At 42.5% G+C, this 22,154-nt stretch overlaps 1 protein-coding gene across 2 annotated transcripts in view; it reads left to right on the top strand.

The window, feature by feature from the left end:
• LOC139744252 (endosome/lysosome-associated apoptosis and autophagy regulator family member 2-like) overlaps positions 1-22,154 on the top strand; it is a 74,090-nt gene that overhangs the window by 4,649 nt on the left and 47,287 nt on the right. For both annotated transcript variants that reach the window (XM_071654696.1, XM_071654697.1), the window contains exons 2-6: positions 4,606-4,729; positions 12,810-12,987; positions 15,534-15,681; positions 18,578-18,670; positions 20,171-20,349. In XM_071654696.1, coding sequence (XP_071510797.1) covers positions 4,606-4,729; positions 12,810-12,987; positions 15,534-15,681; positions 18,578-18,670; positions 20,171-20,349 — 722 coding nt within the window. The remainder of the gene's footprint in view (positions 1-4,605; positions 4,730-12,809; positions 12,988-15,533; positions 15,682-18,577; positions 18,671-20,170; positions 20,350-22,154) is intronic.

Raw genomic sequence — 22,154 nt, 5'->3', positions numbered from 1 at the left:
TGCCTCACTTAAACTTCTCGATATTTTGCCAGTCTGACCGCAGTTTGCTTTAACTCCTTGCAGTGAAGGACAAGTCTTATTTTAAAGGTGTCTATACTTTGAGCCTCAACTACCTCTCAGGGAGAGAGTTCCAGTCATTGCTCACTAGTCTGTGTGACTAAGTGAAAGGGTATAGTGAGTGTACGATGTATCTGGAACAAGTTTTATTGCAAATGGAATAACTACAGTCAACCTCACACAAGATGAATACTTGGCCAAGTGGGAGCTCCAGAAAAGTCCCAATTTGTTCTGTATTTATTTCCTTAAAGGACAAATTCACCTTCATAAACATAAGGATTGAGAGAATGCAACAATATTAGTAGAACACATCAGTGAAAGTTTGAGGAAAATTGGACAATCGATGCAAAAGTTATGAATTTTTAAAATTTTTGTGTTGGAACCGCTGGATGAGGAGACTACTACAGCTTGTGAGTCATATGCGTACAACAGTATAAAGAAAATGTAAAGAAAATTCAACTTTCACTTTTTTCGCATAATAAAAGAGCACTTGACTTGCCTCTTTCTAAAGGCAGGGGGAATGATATTACCCATAACATTTGTCGGCAACGAGTCGGGGGAATGCATACTTTTTTCAAAAGATGAAATTTTGTGAAATTCTCTTTATATTTTCCTTATATTGTTGTACGCATGTGACATATAAGTTATTCACACACTGCAGTAGTCTTCTCATCCAGCGGTTACTGCACAAAAACTTCAAAAATTCATAACTTTTGAACGGATTGTCCGATTTCCCTCAAACTTTCAATGATGTGTCCTACTAATATTGCTACATTCTCTCAATCCTTATGTTTATGAAGGTGAACTTGTCCTTTAAAATGATATCTTACAACTCAAAATATTACCAGTTGTATTTCGGCTGTGTCAAGATAAATTTCAAGTCCATATATATACCATACAAATATACAATATACATATCATTTCCATACCAAAAGTCAGAGTTTTTTCCCTGTACTGTAAAAGCGGAAATTTTCGCGCATTTCATGCAATCAGAAACTAGCGCGAAAATAAAAGCATGCGAATATTTTTGCTTGCCATATGCTCCTGTGCGCGATATCTCGATTCCGCGGAATTAAAAACACGCGAAACTCTTCTTACCCGGTCAAGCGTGAAAAATTTCAATTTCATAAATAGACAAAGAAAAAATATATTTTTGTAATAAAATATTCCCATGGGTCGAATTCATGTTAACCTTTAATTACCCCTCTATCCTTAATGTCCACTTTTGCAGAACATAACTTTACATACCATAGAGGCGAGCTGCTTGTGCGGGCTGCACAGCATGGTTCGGGGGTGGGGTGGGGGGGGGGGGAATGAAGAAACAGAACCCTCCCAATCAGGTATGGCACCGATGCATATGGCAAAATCCAACAATCAGAAAAGTTTTTTTTTTTCCTTGAATGTATTGCGACAATGAAGCCAAAAAACATTCTCGCACAGTTTGTTCGAAGTTCTAGGTGATGTACATACGTATGTACAGTTGTATGTGTCAATGTCTTGTGTACCAATGCTAAACAAATGCGAGACATTTTCCCAAGTTTTGGGGTCTGTTTTGGGTTTCACTGAAATTTTGCTAACATTGCTCATGTCTCATGAAACTTTTGCACATGTGACTAGTCTTTAAAGACATTGTTAAGAACAGATCATGAGAAAATCATGACCTAATGTGCAGAAAAGTTCACAAAAAATTCAAAATTTGTTGAAATTCTTGCCAAAGTAAACATGACATCCGCGAACAATTGACGACACTGCTTCTGAACCCCTTCGCTAGTTTGGCAATCTGTTGCAGACTTAAAATACAAATGTTGAGTTTTGCCATTCACTTCTTGACCATGTAAAAACGCTCATTACATGCAAGGCTTTTCAATTATCCCAGTCCGATAATTGAGCTTCTCGATTCTTTTTTAAAACTCAAACAAAACAGAAGCACTAAATACAACATATCGCCACTGTCTGCTGTAATTTAACAGTCAATAAAAACATAAAAAGACAGTGAATTCTGAAAATTCATCAGGAAATGCAAGTTGAAAAAAAATTGAATTCTGCGAAAGTTGAATTTTCGTGTGAGTTGAAGTGTTTGTACTAGTCCCAATAGATTTTAGACAGTGTGAGCTGCGGCCGAGCCTGCCTTCATTTCAGTGTACACTGTAAATGCGCAAAAGGCCAAATGCGGGCCAAAATTGGCCGCGCAATTGGCCATGCTCTGGAGCCAGGGCTTTTCTCAGTGTAAACGCAAACTGGGCCAAATGAGCGGCCAATTTTAGTCTGGCTTCCAAACCCTCTGCCCGTACTATTTCGCTATTCAGGATATTAACCCCCTCAACGTCAAAAACTAGTATAGTTTAAGGTGGTTTTGTCCTGCAAAGGATTTTTCCTTCGGCAAAGGTCTTTGCCCAAATGACGACTTGTCGCCATGGAATCCAGTTGGCAAAGGGTCTGAAAACCAGACTGTACCAAATTGTGTTTGTTTACTTGTAAGCAGAGTGCCACTGCTACAAAATATTGAATGGTTTGAATTAAAAGCGCGGCCGAGCCCGGCAGTGTAAACAGACAAAATTGCGGGGCTTGGCCCCGCAATTGAGGCTGGGCTCGGCCGCGGCTCGGCCCAGCCCTGTACTGTAAAGGGGGTCTTAGGTAAGGTTGAAAGATTAAATTTTTTGTGGCTCCTGATGTCAAATTTATTTCAGCTTTGTATGAACATAACTTGAAATCTGGTACGTTATGTATTACACTTCTCACTTAATTCAGGCAAGTTGGAAAGTAAAAGAGATTGCCAACTAGCAGTGAATAATGCACTTGTCAATGTAATGACGCACCCCACTACCCCCGGACATGCGTGCGTCATGGTCATTTTTTGACTGACCACACGGGGTTTTTGACGGACACCACAGTCACTTTTTTGACTGACAAAACGCAGCAAGTGACGAACACCACAGTCACTTTTTTGACGGACAACACGTTGAAAGTGACGCACACCTCGGTCACTTTTTTGACGGACATCCTCGGTACATTTGACGCACCCCCGAAAATACTGAAACAATTTTTGCATACGTTTTATTCAAGCAATTTCATTTTCTTTTGGTTCGTAAACATAATGTGTAAAAGTTTCGGCAAGTTTCCCTTACCCTGGCCCTGTAAGCACCGTACCGTCATTCACCGTACATCACGCTGCTGCAGCTACGATATTCCGGAAGGGAGTATGTATTCTGTGCATGCAATCCATACATGACAATCACATGTGTGCAGATGCGCTGTGTGTGCGCGGCCATTGCTAGTCCGGTGGATGCATACGTGTACTGCAGAGCAGATACACACCACGCCACGGCATTCCCGCGAGTAACAACAACTACGTACACACAGCCCAGTCGCTGTACGTAGAGATTCGCACAGCGTACTCTCACAGCGTCGCGCGTCTGGTCGGCATCCCACGAGCAGAAAATGGCATGCGGCAGGCAGTTTCTTCTGCTGCCGCTTCTTTTACTGTCAAAAATTCGCCTTTGTCACCACAGAACATTATTTAGACGCACATTGTATTGGAATATAAACGAACTTTCTTCGATAGCAATGTGTGTTGGTGTTGCATCGCAATATGCAATAGGCAATACCTATACTAAGTGTTCGACAGTAACTTAGTAAGGTTGAAATTGTTAACACAGTTAACTGGTTACATCGCTGAACAGTCCCTGGTTTGAGATCCGAGTATTCATGATTGCATGGGTTTGTTGGAGGGAAAATGTGAGGAGAAAGGGTGGCTTTTAAATTATTTGCTTGCCAGATTCTGGCAAGCATTTTTCCCTCTTAATTATTCCAAAAGCTTCCCGACTTTGAATTTCACTTGCCGCAAGAAAGCGCTCACTGTAATTTCACTCGCGATACGTGTATCCGGTAGTACTAGTAGCGTGCAAAAATGTGTACAATTTTCCATAGCCAAGTGACGTACCATGACGCACCCCTCGGTTCAGAATAATGCGTGTTATTTTCCATAGCCAAGTGACGTACCATGACGCACCCCTCGGTCAAAAATGTGACCGACAATGATGGGATTTTGACGCACCCCTCGGTCAAAAATTTGACGGACAAAGCTGGTAAAATGACGAACACCTGGGTCACAAATTTGACGGACCAAACGAGGAAATGACGCACCCATGTCCGGGGGTAGTGGGGTGAGTCATTACATTGACAAGTGCATAATGATAATGCAATCATGTTGTAGAATTGAAAATGACCTATTATGCTTGAAGGAGTGACAAATTATGCACAAGCAGCATGAAATGTGCTAATCAGCGAGTCTTCTTTATGGTAAGCGCAGTTAAGAAGTTGTTGAATGTCATGGTTCCATGTCAAGGCTTTAGCACCAGAGCTAACAATGTTAGACTGCATGTGACAATGTGAGAATTTGCTACTCAAAGCAACACAAACTTTTTGGAATTTACAATGTAGGCTGATGCATACTTTATGTCTAGTCTCTCAATGCACTGGGTTGAATTAGAAGATTATTAGTTTTTGTTTTTTTTTAATTTTCTTTTCCTTTCTTTCAATATCATGCAGGCAGACTTCCATTATGCTCTAACTGAATGTGATGAAAGTGGCATCCGATGGCGTGTACAGGTTCCCAAGCCAAATGCTTGCACTGGAGGTGCCCCTGCGCCCCCAGTGCGTGCTGTGGATTGTGGTAAGTAGGTGTCTCTTTCCCACATTTGACTGGCACTGATAAATTTGAAATGATTAATTAATCTACAGGTACCTCTTGTATCAAAGATTGAAGTTACATTAAGGCTCTGGAATTTTGTACTCTTCTGTCTTTCCAAGTTATCTGAATGCCAATGATAGTACATAGTAGTGCATGGTATGGTAAACTTATGGCTGCCACTAGGTGGAAGTCTTCATTTAATTCAAAATGTGCTTAATTTACTGGTAGGAAAAAAAGAAGTTACTGAAAGCTGCTTATCTAATAGTGGCCAGCTATTGGAGTAAAATGGAGTCAAAAGGGGCCTGAGCTTTCGATCCTAGCAGAATCTTCGTCAGAGGCAAAATGACAAAGAGGCAAAATGACAAACAGGCAGGGAAAGCAATCATATACAAGGACTTCCAACAACAAGAACAGTCAGGGACAGGCTAGGGACACAGAACAAAGAAAACAAAAGTAGAGGGTAGGAGGTCACGCGCAAGGAGTCCAGCAGGTTATGGGAGGGGGATTAGAGCTGGAGGGTGGACAGACAAAAGGCAGAGGAGGGTTAGTAATGGATCCGGAGGACTATGGGGGCAACCTTTGAAGGATAAGGATGAATAGGGAGGCAACCTCAAACCAGGGGTTGGGCAGGGAGCTTTTTTTTTGTGGGGGGGGGGGGGGGGGCAATGCAAAAATCATGTTCTGCAACAATAATTTGAATAAAAATGAAGCCAGAATAGTCAGAATTGCTGAAATCTTAGAATTCTGTCGAGTTATTGGGTTGTAGCAGCTCAACTTTTCTCTGCTTCTTTCTCCTCCACAATCTCCTTCTCTCCGTTCCGACCTCTGATCTCTGTCTTCCACACATGCACTCTCTCTCTCTCTCTCTCTCTCTCTGTGGGTGTGACCCTCTCCGTTGTTTTGTTTTCCCCTCGACAAGTTTCCTTTATCAGGTAATTATGTAGACAAACTCTCGCATGATTACTCGCGAGCCTCCGCTGGCTGGTGTGTTTATTCTCAATGTTATTGATGACGGATACAATTCCTAGTATTGAAAGCCACTCGGCATAATATTTCGCTCTCGTGGCCGATCCCAGACACCGCTTGATAAGCACACGACTTCAGAGGCGGCCGCCGTATAATGGGTAAAGATAAGGCCACCGATTGATAATATCCGAACACAGTAGACCCCTGTCAAAAGTGACAAGTGATCTGTAACTTTCTTTAACCCCATTGTTTCACCGCCTACCGGAGATCTGAGTCATCTCCCTGCTGAGATTGGGTATAAATAGTGATTGCTGAATATTGTAAAAGGGTTACTCGCACCACGACTCGTCGATTGATACCTCTTCGAATAAAAGCTGCAATACCTCATGCACTTCCTGCGTACCCCGAGTCTGATTTCTTTACAACTTTAATTAGTGAGTAAGTGTGACTGTGGATCTGTGTACAATTGCATCTGCAACACGAACAATACAACTCACACGCACGCATCATCTACCCTCACTAAATTGGTGACCCCGCTTCGAACACTGCCTCAATCATGACTGAAACGACGACATCGACATCGACCTCTACCTCGGACGCAGGCACCATCGCAACAGCTGCCATCAAACTCCCGCCCTACTGGCCCGCCGACCCGCACGTGTGGTTTGCTCAGGTGGAATCACAGTTTGCCACGAAGGCTATTACCCGTGAGCAGACGAAATATCATTATGTCGTGGCGTCCCTCCAGCCAGACATCGCCCAGGAGGTGCGGGACTTAATAGTCGCACAACCGGAGGAGCAGCCTTACACGGCGTTGAAAAATGCTCTCATCTCCCGGACGTCTGCGTCAGAGCAGCGCCGACTACAGCAGCTCCTCACCGATGAGGAGCTTGGCGACCGCAAGCCGAGCCAGCTGTTGAGGCGCATGCACCAGCTATTGGGGGACCGGAAGCTGGAGCAATCCATCTTGAAGCAGCTATTTCTCCAACGGCTGCCGGCCAATATTCAACTCATCCTCGCCACGACGGGCGACAGCGTAGAGGTGGAAAAGCTCGCGGAGATGGCGGACCGCATCGTCGACGTCGCCCTCCCGCAAACGGTCGCCCACGTCTCGGCACCAGCAGCTGCACAACCAAAGACTGACGAGACGGGGGAGTTGCGGGCAGAAATTAGGAAGCTGGCCGCACAAGTCCGTTCGCTAACATTTCAGGTACGAGAGCGCAGTCGCAGTCGTAGCCGAGATCGATCACCGGGTCAGAGGCGAGACCCCAGCCCGGGCCCTCTGCCAACGAATTCGGACGTCTGCTGGTATCACGCGAATTTTGGTGAGCGGGCGCATCGCTGTCGCTATCCGTGCCGGTTTGCAGCTCCTTCGTCTACTCCTCCGCCAATGATGCCCCCGTCATCGGGAAACGACCACGCCAGCGAATAGGGGCGACGCAGTCCGCTGGCACTACGAATTCAGGTGAGAGTCGCCTATTTTACGTCACAAACCGACAGACAGGGCAGCGTTTTCTTGTCGACACGGGAGCAGAGGTCTCCGTTATTCCCCCCAGTACGCACGGTGAGCGTCATCGACCACGCTCGCCTGGTCCTCAACTGTGCGCAGTGAACGCCACTCCGATCCGCACGTTTGGGCAGAAGTCTGTTTCGCTCAACTTGGGACTGCGGAGATGTTTCAAATGGGTTTTTCTCATCGCCGACGTCTCTTCCCCTATATTGGGAGCGGACTTCCTACGACATTTCAGCCTTCTCGTCGACATGCATCGTCACAAACTTATCGACCCCACAACCACACTTAGCATCAGTGGAATCTCGTCTGCCCTACCGCCACAAAAACTTTCTCTCGCCTTGCCCCATCCTGACAATCGTTTCTCGGCTCTTCTCTCACGCTATCCGTCTCTCACACGGACCACTTTCGCCGACACTCCTGTCATCCATTCTACCACGCACCATATCACGACCAAAGGTCAGCCGGTGGTCGCGCGCCCACGACGTCTCGTTGCCGACAAACTCTCCATCGCACGAGCGGAGTTCGACCACATGCTCGACCTCGGCATCATACGCCCATCCGAGAGCAACTGGTCGTCACCTCTTCACATGGTCCCAAAACGCACGGAGGGGGATTGGCGACCGTGTGGGGATTATCGGGCCCTCAACAACATCACTGTTCCCGACCGCTACCCGATCCCCCACATTCATGATTTCACGTCGACGCTGCACGGTAAGACAGTTTTCTCAAAAATTGACCTTATCCGTGCATACCACCAGATACCGCTCGAACCATCTGATATTAAGAAGACCGCGATCACGACCCCATTCGGACTGTTCGAATTTGTCCGCATGCCTTTCGGACTAAGAAATGCGGCGAACACATTTCAGCGGTTTATTGATGAAGTCACTCGTGGCCTCGATTTCTGCTACGCTTACATCGATGACCTTCTCGTCGCCAGCTCCGATCTCGATGAACACGAGCGTCATCTCCGTCAGCTGTTCGATCGACTCTCTCGCTATGGCATCGTCATCAACCCAGCGAAGTGCGAATTTGGTGTCGACAAGCTCGAGTTCCTCGGCCATCGCGTTGATCACGCTGGTGTTCGCCCTCTCGACAGCAAAATCGCCGCAATTCGCGATTTCCCCGCTCCGTCATCGTTGAGAAAGTTGCGTGAGTTCCTCGGTATGGTGAACTTCTACCGCCGCTTCATTCCACGATGTGCGGACATCGTCCAGCCCCTCACCTCGCTCCTCTCGTCGAAAAGCCCGCGACATTTCGCCCTCAACGACGCCGCAATCCACGCCTTCAATGAAGTGAAATCTGCTCTCGCCAACGCGACTTTGCTCGCCCATCCACGACCCGACTCCCCTCTGAACGTGATGGTTGATGCTTCTGATGTTGCTGTCGGTGGAATATTGCAACAGCAAGTCGACAACCACTGGCAGCCGGTCGCGTTCTTCTCCCAAAAACTGAAACCAGCTGAAACTCGCTACAGCACGTTTGGCAGGGAGTTGCTAGCGATCTATCTGACTATACGACACTTCCGCCACGCCCTCGAAGGACGGCAGTTTCACGTCTTAACGGACCATAAGCCCCTCACACATGCCCTGCGTGCATCTCCGGAGAGATATTCGCCACGAGAAATAAGACACCTCGACTTTGTTTCTCAATTCACATCAGACATTCGACATGTGAAAGGCACAGCTAACGCCGCAGCTGATGCCTTATCACGCATCGACGTCAACGCCCTCACCGCGTCATCACCCACCATCGATTTCGCCGAGGTAGCTAGGCATCAACGCGATTGCCAAGAGCTAGCTGCCATGAAGAATAATTCGACAACATCACTTGAGCTCGACGACGTGCCTATTCCGAATACCGATGTTACGCTTGTGTGTGACACTTCGACTGGGCAAGCTCGCCCATTTCTCCCACGCAAGTGTAGACGAGCAGTTTTCGACGCAATCCACGACCTCGCCCACCCCGGAGTTCGCGCCTCCCAACGCCTAATCGCTGAGCGCTACGTGTGGCCTGGGATGAACCGCGACGTGCGTCAATGGGCTCGAGAATGCACCTCTTGTCAACGCTCGAAAGTGCATCGCCATACCACGGCACCCATTGGTACCTTCGTCACGCCCGACGCCCGCTTCAGCCACGTCCATATTGACCTCGTCGGTCCGTTGCCGTCATCGAATGGGTTTCCCTTCCTTCTCACTTGTGTGGACCGGTTTACCCGATGGCCCATCGCCGTACCCATCGCGAATATCACCGCCGACACTGTCGCGAAAACTTTTGTCGAGCACTGGATTGCGCATTTTGGGACGCCTGCTACGATCACCACCGACCGTGGTCGTCAATTCCAATCGGCGCTTTTCGCGGCCCTCACGAATCTCCTTGGAGCGAAACACATCAGCACGACAGCGTATCATCCGTGCGCCAATGGTTTGGTAGAGCGTTTCCATCGCCAATTAAAAGCATCGCTCATCGCACACCACAATGACAACTGGACCGAAGCCTTGCCGCTGGTCCTTCTCTCATTACGCACCACCATCAAACCCGACATCGGACATTCGCCAGCCGAGCTTGTGTACGGCACGACTCTGCGACTTCCTGGCGAATTCATCGTCCCGACGAATTCGACTACTACAGACGACCCCACCAACTATGTGCATCGTCTCCGTCATTTCATGACCTCCTTACGCCCCAATCCACCCCGACCACACCCGACTTCGCCGTCGTACATCCCCACGGACTTGTCGACATGCACACACGTTTTTGTGCGACATGATGCTGTCCGCCGACCGCTACGACCTCCCTATGACGGACCATTCCGCGTCATTAGCAAATCTGACAAACATTACACGCTCGACATTAACGGACGCACCGACACCGTTAGCATTGACCGACTCAAAGCCGCACGACTTGACTCTGAACCGCCCCGCTCCTGTTCCAACAACACGACACCGCCGCCCACCGTGGCTTCGCCGACCACCACGCCTATTACGCCTAACCTTGCCTCGACCTCCGAACCTCGCACTCGACGCGGGAGGCGAGTACATTGGCCGAAGCATCTCGTTGATTTTGTTTGTTAGTAACCCTCTTGTTGTTGGACAGTGAACTCAAACTTTTGACTCTGAACGAACATTCAGTGACATTTTGTTTTGATCTTGTGTCTATTTTGTCACTTTGTATTTTTTTACTTGCATGGTGCTACGGCCGAATTTCATGTATTCATATTTTATGTTGTCTTTCGGTATGCGATATCACCGTTCATTATCACTGTTTAACGACACACATCAATCTGACAGTGATTATTTTCATATCGTTATCTCGTAAGGAACGCATAGATGTGCGAAGCGACGGAATTAGGCGTATTATTTGGTGACCATTTCAGTAATTCATGTGCCTTAGTCACCATCTCACATGCATTTAATTGTACATGGAGTATACAGTTTGATGAGTAATTGCTTTAAAACGTTCTTAGCTCAATTTAAATACATTTTATTTCGCATCTTATTCACGAACCACGTTCATGCTATAGGCATTATATGTATACGACTACATGATGTGTTCCATGCCTTACAACCAACAGTTCACGATGTGGATTAAGCACGTATATTTTATAGCTTGTACATTTTTTTTTTTCTCTAACCACTTTGTATATTTCACGATTTTGTAGGCACTCTAGTCCCGCTGCAGGCTTTTACATTTTCTATCGTTCACATCTCTCCTTCACCTTTCGAGAAGCTCACTAGGGGGGAGCTACTGTAGCAGCTCAACTTTTCTCTGCTTCTTTCTCCTCCACAATCTCCTTCTCTCCGTTCCGACCTCTGATCTCTGTCTTCCACACATGCACTCTCTCTCTCTCTCTCTCTCTCTCTGTGGGTGTGACCCTCTCCGTTGTTTTGTTTTCCCCTCGACAAGTTTCCTTTATCAGGTAATTATGTAGACAAACTCTCGCATGATTACTCGCGAGCCTCCGCTGGCTGGTGTGTTTATTCTCAATGTTATTGATGACGGATACAATTCCTAGTATTGAAAGCCACTCGGCATAATATTTCGCTCTCGTGGCCGATCCCAGACACCGCTTGATAAGCACACGACTTCAGAGGCGGCCGCCGTATAATGGGTAAAGATAAGGCCACCGATTGATAATATCCGAACACAGTAGACCCCTGTCAAAAGTGACAAGTGATCTGTAACTTTCTTTAACCCCATTGTTTCACCGCCTACCGGAGATCTGAGTCATCTCCCTGCTGAGATTGGGTATAAATAGTGATTGCTGAATATTGTAAAAGGGTTACTCGCACCACGACTCGTCGATTGATACCTCTTCGAATAAAAGCTGCAATACCTCATGCACTTCCTGCGTACCCCGAGTCTGATTTCTTTACAACTTTAATTAGTGAGTAAGTGTGACTGTGGATCTGTGTACAATTGCATCTGCAACACGAACAATACAACTCACACGCACGCATCATCTACCCTCACTAAAGGGTTTTGACCCCAATTTGAGTTGTTATTCAAAGATACAACGATTGCTCTGTGTAAAATGTAGATGTACATTGTACTTTAATATTCTATGTTTTCGGATGAAAAAAACCCCCCAAACCCCAAAATCTGTACCTCTAATTGTGTGGAAGTTACAAATGATATTTTTAAATCAGAACTTATCCAAGCCAGCAGACGATGAGGAGTACAGATGATCAGCTACCAGAGATTTTTGAAGTTCTGCCTGTACTATCTGATTTCATACAATGTATCTTGTTAAATCATGTGAAATCTCAGGAAATGCACACCAGACCAGGTGTATTTATGCTGGTATACATGTGCACAATCAGAACTCGTACTAGAGATACCATGCTGATTACGTATGGTACTCAACTGTGCTAAACAGCGTAGTGTCTCATATTCATGCTGACCACTGTATACAGGATGCAAACTTATATGTTAATGGTAGCGAGAGAAATTTCGTGACCCCATGCAATCAGTTAAAACCAAGTCATAAGATCTTGCATGTGATTCCACTTTGATTTCCCTCATTACCAGGTATACATGGTGTGTACAGTGTTGTGTATAGGATGTGTGTGTGTGTGTACAACTTATTAGCACCTATACACTGATAGCTACAACAGTATATTTTGTCAATCCAAAATTGGTACTGTGTGGAAATATCTTGTCAAAGACAAGGCAAAACAAGAATTATGTATGGACTAGTCCTCAATGGCTATGACTGTGAACACTGAAAAATCAGCACTTGTTATTTCAGTTATGGTAATTTGTCAATCTGTTGCAATGAAAATACAACAGTCTTGTGATGCATGTGAAACACACACACACACACATGCACGCAAAAATGATTCTTGAATGTTATAGACCAATACCATAATTACAAAGAGAAGAAGTCCTTATTGCTTGTTTAGTATGTACATTTGTAGTGTCTTCCACAATAAGATGGCACAGTGCACAAGATGTTAACCATTTGTAGTGGCTGGAGATATGTGTACTCTGTATCAATGGCGCATTAAATAAGTAGTGTGATTGTAGCAGTTTTTATAACACTAATTCTGTATTTCCTATCTTTTCTTTTGTGTAAATCAGGATTTTCATGTGAGCCAGGCAAATATCTTGACATTGATAACCTTGACTGCAGACTGTGTCCAGAAGGGAAATATTCTCTTGGAGGAGGAGCAAAGTATACAGACTGGTCAGAGCTGCCTTCAGGTTTCTCTGTATCTTCCTCATCCTTGTTCGACGACGATTTAGACAATTGCAATCAGTATGTATCTTGCACATTGAGGAGAATCCAACACTTACTAGGGTGCCTTTTTGAAGTTTATCCATGATTTTTATATACATTGTAATTGTCAATAAGTTCAACTGCCCTCTCTTTTATCCAGGGGTCTTTTTTTTACCATGTAGGATAACCTTCAGTTGAATTAGAAAGGTCATTAGTTAAGTTATGTGGGTAATAATTGATGAGATCTTGACAACAGTGCTTTCTTTGTAATATATTTTTCTTATCTTTTTTCCTTCCCAGAATTGTTGTCAAGCTTCAAATTACTGTGCCTTCTATAGATTTTCATTGGTTTCATATTTGAAAATAAAAATACTTGTTTTGTTCAAGCAGCAATATTTGGTGCTTTTTGAAGAGGTAGACTTTTGATAGGCAGTTTCCAGAGACTACAGTATATCCACACATTTGTGCCAGCTGTCATACTTTAATTCCCCCAAGTATTCAAACCATCACACACTGGAGTCATAACTATCAGTCAACCCTCTTAATACACCCTGTTTGATGCTGCTTCTGATACTCAGCAGGACATCTTAAGCAATTTGAATTTCCTTTACTTCTTAGTTTTTGATTTGTGCATGGCCAGTCTTTGATTTGAATGTCCTTTGGTATCTCGCTGATCCTGCACAATTCCGCTTTTATACAAAAAGCAGCAACTGTAACGGGTGTGTTGCCTTGGAAGCATCAAAATCCGTATAGTAAGTGCAGTTGTTTGTATCTAGGAGGTATCATACAATGCATACAGCTGCATGTTAGTATGCTATAAAAAGTACTAGCACAGCTAGAGGACAGCACTCGACTGGTTTGATACTGCAATCAGCTGAATGATGAGTATGGTAACTAAATATGAATGTTTTGATAATCCCTGACAGCCACTGCCTTTGACATCAACTTCTGGTACAATTTGTACTCCATTCGTGACAAAAACAGCTTTATACAGTAATCATATTTATCACTGGTTCACACAGTATCTGTATGGGCAAATACTTGACGTAAATGGCACCTTGACTTGTTTTAGTATTGCAGAGGGGCAGTACACAAACAGCATCAAATGGGACCAAAGCATAGTGCTGAGCAAATGTGTCCACCCGAATGCTGCATGCCCTCCTGTTCACCTGTATTTTTGGGGATGGGGGACCCTGGGCACACACAGGATAAGACTGTTCTTGTAGTTGGTAAAATGCTCTTTCCAGTGGTGTACATGTACCTAGTCGATCAGAATTTCGGGGAATATTTGGTTATGAAATTGTAAAAATAATTTAAAAAACAACCCCTAATTTGTATCACTCGTCATTTACCAATTTTTCTGGGCCTGTTATATTGATTTTGGTATAACTGTCTTCATTTTTCTTTTTTTTGGTGGAGAAAACATTGGATGGAAAAGCGCACAAGGATGATGATGTGCAGGCAACTGTACAAGTGTACAAGTGTGATGTTTGTTTGAACCTAAGAAAAATGTTTACTCCACTGTGCCACAGTACCCCATAATTAAATAATATCTAAAATCTAGGAGTGAGGTAGCTGCAGTCCTGGGCAAGATCGCACAGATGAGATCACTCTGATGTGCGATCCTGCAGAGACCATTGAGGAATTATTTGGTATTACTTGCACTTATTAATATTCCCATAGAATATAACTTGTGACTCCAGTCTGTGATACATCTGTGGTTCCTGTACCAACATGTTGGTGACATTTTTGGGAAATACTTGCTTGAGATGAAGGGGGATGTGTTGCACTGGATTGATTCAGCCCCAATGAATTCCTGCTAGTGGTATAGGAGTCCAAAACTCAACTGGCATACTCTGTATTTAAGTTGGACAAGAAAGAGGATGAATGCTTAGCAGACTGCTATCTTCTGAATCACTCTCCTAAAAATGTTTATTTGGCACCCCAGGTTACCAAAAGTGCATCATATGTTCCATACTCCTCATGTTTTTTATATTAAGTGATCTTCTGTGGTTCTGAATCAAACAAAGGGTGATTTTTAAGTTTTGAGTTCTTACTCAACACACGGCATAATTCCTGTGTATATACCGGTATTTGCAAACTTGTTGTATTTATGTACCACTACCTGGTTTGTGTGTACTTTGATCCCAATTCACAGTGAAGTTGTCTCAGCAGTGGTTCAAAAGGTCATAGGGTGACTCGTTTTTATGGACACTGTTTACTATACAGGGCACCTATATGGAGCGTTCAAACAAGCGCCGCCTCAGTATCCAACTCTTAGTAACTTGAAATACTAACTTCTGATCTGATTAAGACTGCGTAATTGAAGATTTCTTTGATTTCCTGAAACATGTAGCTCTATGTGTGTTTCATTATCGTACTAGAGCGGCCATGCACAGCTTGTCAGTTATGATTATGCGATTTACTTTAACTTTTATATAAAATTGTAACAATGTGTGCATAATTTGTATCATTGTGTGCTGATAAAAAAATTCATGTCTAACATACCCTCTCTTGATTTTATGGTGGCATTTTTTTCACTTTATTTATTCTGTGACACACTGTATTTTTCTCTTTATTTCCAGATCTAACTGGGAAGCAATTGGTTACTATATGAGGTCTCCAGACAGTATGTGTTATGCCAAGCTGACATATACTGCCAAACTGGCTAAGCAAGGGTCTGTCACCTTTTCCTACTCCCTGGCTTCAGACATGAACTATTTCTCTGTGGAGGTAATTTCATGGGCATTCAGAGTTATCTGATTACCAAGAGATTTGTGTAGTTCCTAGGCAAATATATCTCGTGAAGGTCTCCAGAGTTTGTAAAATAGGTTTTTGATCATGTTTGCAGTTCAAGCACATACATTCAGATCTGTCCTGGCTGTAATTTCAGCAAAGTTGTAGGACCCTAGCAGATGTTGATACAGGTACAAATTTCATATTAACCCGTTGAAGACGGGTCCCGAGAATACTTGGGCATGTGTCTATGGGAAATGCATTTTATAGCAAAATCAGTCTGTCCTCAAAGGGTTGAAATGTAGAATCTGTGGTCTTTCATGCCTCATAGATCATATTTACTGGACGAGCTGAAATTTTAGCGCACAGACATTTTCGCAAATTGCTACTTGGAGGACATTTTTACGTGTTGTTAATGTCGCGGTTGCGAGGGTCTAACTGAACTTACTTGAACTCTCAAGAAAAACACTATAGTTGTCTAAACTAAAAGTACCTTAGACGTGAAAGTACTAGTACTTTCTCAATTAGAAAGTAAAACAAATATCAAAAAGAAATACTTAACAAGGACTTTCAAAATTTGTGCCGACCATTGACAGCAAACACCAAGAATGCAGCTGCAAGAGTAGACTGAATGCACTTTAAACAACTATAGCTAGCTGTACTGTGCGACGTGCGTGCACAGTCGACAAGTTGAAGGCCAGCTAGGCTCAGTGCAGGACGGGGTACACACTGTACTTACTAATGCTATGTAGCTAGCTACGAGTACTAGTAGTGTACTGTACGGCACTTTAATTTTGGTTTGATCCTGCAGCACATGGCATGGCTTGATTTTTATTTCCCTGCGTTGTTTTCGCGTGAGTTTGTTTTCGTGCGTTGTTATTCTCGCATGTTGTTATTTTTGCGGTTCAAAGGCGATTCATGAAATTTGCGAAAATAAAACTACCGCGAAAATTTCAGCTCGTACAGTAGTTGATATTATAGCAAAACCTAAGGTTTACCTATCCTGTGCAGTGTGGTCAGTATACAGAGTATGTACGTGTACTTTTGCAGTGTACTGTAAAAGTGGAAATTTTCGCGGTGTTCAAATTTTCGCGCATTTCGCGCAACCAGAAACTAGCGCGAAAATAAAAGCACGCGAATATTTTTGCTTGCCATATGTGCCTGTGCGTGATGTCTTAATTCCACGGAATTAAAAACATGCGAAACTCTTCCGACCCAGCCAAGCGCGAAAATATCCACTTTTACAGTATGCACAGAATACTGTATGTGTTACCTCGCATGCCAAAACTCACATGGCAGTTTCATTCCCCATCAAAGATCGGAAACAAGGACTTGAGTATAGGGTGATATTTTTTTTTTTATTTAAGTTTTTCTGTAGGGCATTTTAATTTCTGTCACAAATTGATTTTGTTCATTTTCCACTCAAGAGGTGTGTAAAAGTGTCTATAAAACTCCTACAGAAACTTGAAAAATGAAAATCACTGTAGATGGGAGTCAGATTAATCATTGCAGACATGAAAGACAAATACGAACAGTTGGCAGTAGCAACAACACTTCAAAGTTATAATGTAAATGCTGTGAAATTTCATTTTAGATAAACCTAGTTTCAAGTTAATGCTTTTCTTGTGGTTACCGTAGTGTTTTAATATCCCGTCATGGCTTCACACTCAATAATGGGTGACACAGTCCACTCCATGAATATGTCCTACCAAAGCCTTGTTTCATCAAAAGTAGTGTTTGTAAGTGCTCATTTTTCTGTCAGTTATTTGTCAGTTTAGGAACATTGTATCATAATTCCTCACTCATACATGTGTAGCTAACTACATCCTTACAAAAATCCTTAAGAGAAATCCTGAAAGCACGAGGCCAATTGTCATTGAACCAATTGACCAATTGGCCAATTGAGGCCAATTGTTGTTGAACTTTGCCTGAACATGATGTATTGTAGACTCACCGTCAGCTAGGAATTTTGTATGGTAATATTATTTTATGTGCAGAATAAAAAGGATTTGCTCATGACTTGCATGAAATCATGGGGATGAAATGTTGGATGTCAAGGTTGTAGGTGACTGAGATGCAGAGGAAATGAAAATTTCACCTTTTCGAAATGCATACATATGTAGATGTTCACCAGATTTTGCAGCAGTTAATCATAACGTAGCGGCAGGTCTATATCAAGTTGATTAGATTGCAGAAGTAGGTTACTCCAGAAAACCTTTACCTTTGTATTGTATGGATTCACATGTGGTGCAGCAAAGTTGTGCTAATTGTACAAGTAGAAACATTACCACTCAGTTTTTTAGTTTTATTTTGCGCTTTTAAGTGTGTCCCACAGATTAGTCCACAAGGAGAGTTATAGAGTAAGCTGACAGATTCAAAGCACTGATGTTAAATTACTGCTAATGACAGACATGTTGCAATTTCTACGAAAGCATTGTGATTCAGATTTAGCTCGAATCATCAGAATTTAAGTCACCAGGTGCTTGTTTCCTCTATGTAGGGGAAGGAGCTTTTTTGGCTACATGCTACTAGTGGTTCAAACACTAAATTTCAGTCATTATTTCCATATTTTGGTTTGTTTCATATAGATATTTTCTTTGTGAAGCCCCTCAATATATAGTGCCAATTTACCAGTACTAAATGACATACCATAAAAATCCATACAACAAAATGTACATATTGTGTTACATAGATTTTAATGACAAAACACTTCATTCTTAAGACATCTTTTTTTTTGCGCAAATATAATTGCATCTTTCATGTCATTAGGAAAGAAACTGAAAGGTTTTGATATCTTTAGGCAACTTCCCTTTTGTTTGAAAGTGGTGTCTACCTTGTTCCTATCTGTATGTAAATATTTTTTACACGTATCTGCATTGTTATGTTTTCACAGGTTCATAATGAACTGTGTCAAAGTAAGCATGGAAACCAGGCAGACTCAAGGTTCATTCCACCTACTGGTGAAGGAGAGTGGCGGTCAATCAAGGTACATGTAATCCGACTGTCTGTGTCACTTTTTAACACTTCCTTATGAATACTGTTGTGCTTCTAGGTGTACCATCACATTTGTCACATAACCAGTTTCTGGCTCTGCATGTACTACTGTCAAACAAAACAAAAAACAAAACAAAACAAAACAAAACATGCAAAGAAACAACAGCAGCAACAACAACAACAACATCAAATTGTGTGTGAGCCGTGGCCATTTTTTTTCATTTTCTTGAAAAGCCTACAACCTAATTATATTTAGAAAATCCTTGTACAACCTGTATGTAGAACCAGAACAAATAGAGGTGCATTGTTTATAGTGCTGTTAGTAGGTAGTTTCAAGTTTGTGTAGAACAAAAGAGTTTTGAGCTCATCAGCACACGCTCCTCTTATACCTACATTTTGTAGCACCAGTTTTATATTTTCATTGTTTGATGGCACATGTAGTTGACTTTGGAAAGGGGATACTGGTTCAGCTTGACTGCTTTCGCACAGATGGATTACCAACCTGTCCATTCTCTGCCAACATGCAAGAAGTTTTTACGGCATTGAAGGCTTGTGGAAAGTTGTGGGAGGAATGGGTTAACTTCAATAATTTGTAAGACATTGTTTGTGAGTATACATTATGTTATGGATTTGAATATTGATGGAAACTTATGTTGTTTTGCTGGGAGATATCAGTTATTCTGAACGTATCTGGGAAATTACCCCCAGACAGCAATTACCCCCTGCTAAATACTGGATAGTGGTAAGGTTAGAGTAAAGATTAGGGTTAGGGTTAGGTTTAGTGTTAGGAGTTTGGTTTAGGGTTAGGATTAGGTTCAGGATTAGGATTAGGATTAGGGCCAGAGGAAGGAACCGGGATAATTGCCAGGGGGTAATTGCCCTAGACCCATTCTTAATGTTCGTTTATCAGAAAATGATATGAGGTTCACTATTCTGAAACACACAAATTCACCATAGTAGATGCCTGTAGAATTGTTAATCCAAAAATGAAAAAGGATTTGTTAATCTGAACATTTTTGTCCTTTATTCTGAAGGTTATAGCTGAGGCATCAATGGGTTTCTTGACATTTTATGCCTCCAGGGACACTTCATGGTGGAGGCATAAAAAGGTACATCATGCTTCCATGGTGATATTGCTAAGCTCAAGCTCACCATTTTGTCACACAAGTGTGTGTTGTAGTGCAGAAGACATCACAGTACAGTTTCCACCATCTCTGCTTTGCAAAAAGACAGTAAAGGGTATCTCTCAGTTGATGCACAAACTTTCACAAGTAATTCTGATTGTGAGAAAAAATACACATAACTTTAGGTCAGTCAACCGCCGGTTCTGATTGAAACTATGTGCATGAGGTGACTTCAATAGCACTACTTTCTTCGGGGTTTCGCCCCTCAGAAAATATGAAGTCACTTCATGCACACAGCTTCAACCAGAACCTCTCAGGCCTGGTTAATTTGTAAAGAAAAATAACGAGGAAGTTCATGACTGTTTCAGGTTGACCTTGATGCTGGGCTTAATGTCATCACTTGGAGCACAGACAGCCTGTACTTTGGTACTGCCTACCAGATTCCACGGGCCTATATCAGAAGTGTAGAGGTCATGGGTCTAGAATACACCTCAGACTGTACTAAGTGTCCTCCTGGTACCTTCTCAGACCAGCCCGGGGCTTCCAGGTAGGATCAAAGGAGTTCATGCTCTATTTCTTCTGTGGGAGTCTATGGTTTGGAAATGTTGTGGACAATACCGTTAACTCTTTATGTGCCATGTTTGCATGCCCCGACTCAAGTTGACGGTATGCCAAGTTCGCATACTATGCTCAAGCAAACTGCCCAAACCAGTCAATGAATTGCCAAATGGCACAGTACAATGAAAGCATTTCTTGTGATTCAGTTTCTGTCACATGTAGCTTGCATATATGTGGTAACTGACTATTAAGTGGTGTTCCATACTAGATTAGCAAGTAAATTCTAAGTTGCTCTCAATGTTTTGTGTGCAAAAACCTTGTCTCTACAATGATATGGCTACTGGTCACTTGAAAGAAAAACAGTCATTGATTTGTCATACCATTTACATTAAATCAGATCTTTGCATTTTTATTACAACTATTCTCAATACATTTCATTTCATTTCATTTCATTTATTTCTACATCCTGATAAAAAGCATTTACAAAAAATACAGGAATGATACATGCACAGTAGGACATTGCAACAATACAAGAAAAATAAGTCCAACTTACAAGGATTTTACAACAGACAAACACAACATAAAAGCAGCTATTTCAGTTTGTGGGGGGATCAACATACATGCCTTGGGTAACAAAAATTTGAAAAAAAAGTTACATGGATTTGAAAAACAAAAATAGAATCTTTTTCCAAAGCAGGACTACTTTGCTGTCTCAAAATAATATGGCAAACAGGGGTTTACACCATGCATTACACATAAAGAGTTGATTTTGTCAATGTTCGAAATGTCACTGTGTTATCTGTCTTAAAGGTCAAGTTCACCTTCATAGACATGTGGGTTGAGTGAATGCAGCAATATTAGCAGAACACATCAGTGAGAGTTTGAGCAAAATCGGACAATCCGTTAAAAAAGTTATGAATTTTTGAAGTTTCTGCTCAGTCACGGCTGGATGAAAAGACTACTATAGCTTGTGATGTCACGTGAGTACAATGATATAAAGAAAGAATAAAGAAAATTCAATATATTTCCATTTTTCTTGCATAACAAAAGGACACTTGACTTTTCTCTTTCAGAAGGCAGGAGGAATAATATTACCCTTAACAATACGTCAGTAGCAAGTCGAAGAAATGTGCACTTTATTCCAAAAAGTAAAGTTTCGTGAAATTCTCTTTTTATTTTCCTTATATAATTGTACGCATGTGACATCATACACTGTAGTAGTCTTCTTTTCCAGCAGTGACTGCACATATACTTAAAATATTCGTAACTTTTGAATGGATTGTCTGATTTTCCTCAAACTTACACTGATTTGTTCTACTAATATTGCTGCATTCTCTCAATCCTTATGTATATGAAGGTGGACATGTCCTTTCATGTTTGTATTTTAATGAACTGAGAATAGGTTCATACACTTGTTCATGCTTGATGCTTTTTTCTTGCAAGCATCAGCTACTAAATACTGTGTACGCCATATATTTCGTGAGTCTAAATTTTTGCAAATCGGGACTTCCCAACAATTTCGCGAGAGGTTAAAGTCGCGATCGTGAAGTCTTGTACTGAACGGAGAAATATATACGCGTAGGTCACATTCATATTGGCATCAGAGTCAATATTTTCGCGTGTTTTTAATTTCGCCAATCGCAGCTGACTCACAAAATTCGCAAAAATAAAAACCTTGCAAAATACTCGGCATATACAGTATGTGCAATATATGCATGTATATCGCCTGCATAGACTATCAAATACCATGACAATTGCTATTGGAAGAGCAGGTTGTTGCTTTTTGTTTGATGT

This window comes from Diadema antillarum, unplaced genomic scaffold (assembly GCF_040938485.1).
Source record: "Diadema antillarum isolate AM-2024a unplaced genomic scaffold, OU_Dant_1.0 seq00001148_RagTag, whole genome shotgun sequence".
In the NCBI taxonomy this organism is placed as follows: Eukaryota; Metazoa; Echinodermata; class Echinoidea; order Diadematoida; family Diadematidae; genus Diadema; species Diadema antillarum.
This window is presented reverse-complemented; position numbering and strand designations above follow the sequence as displayed.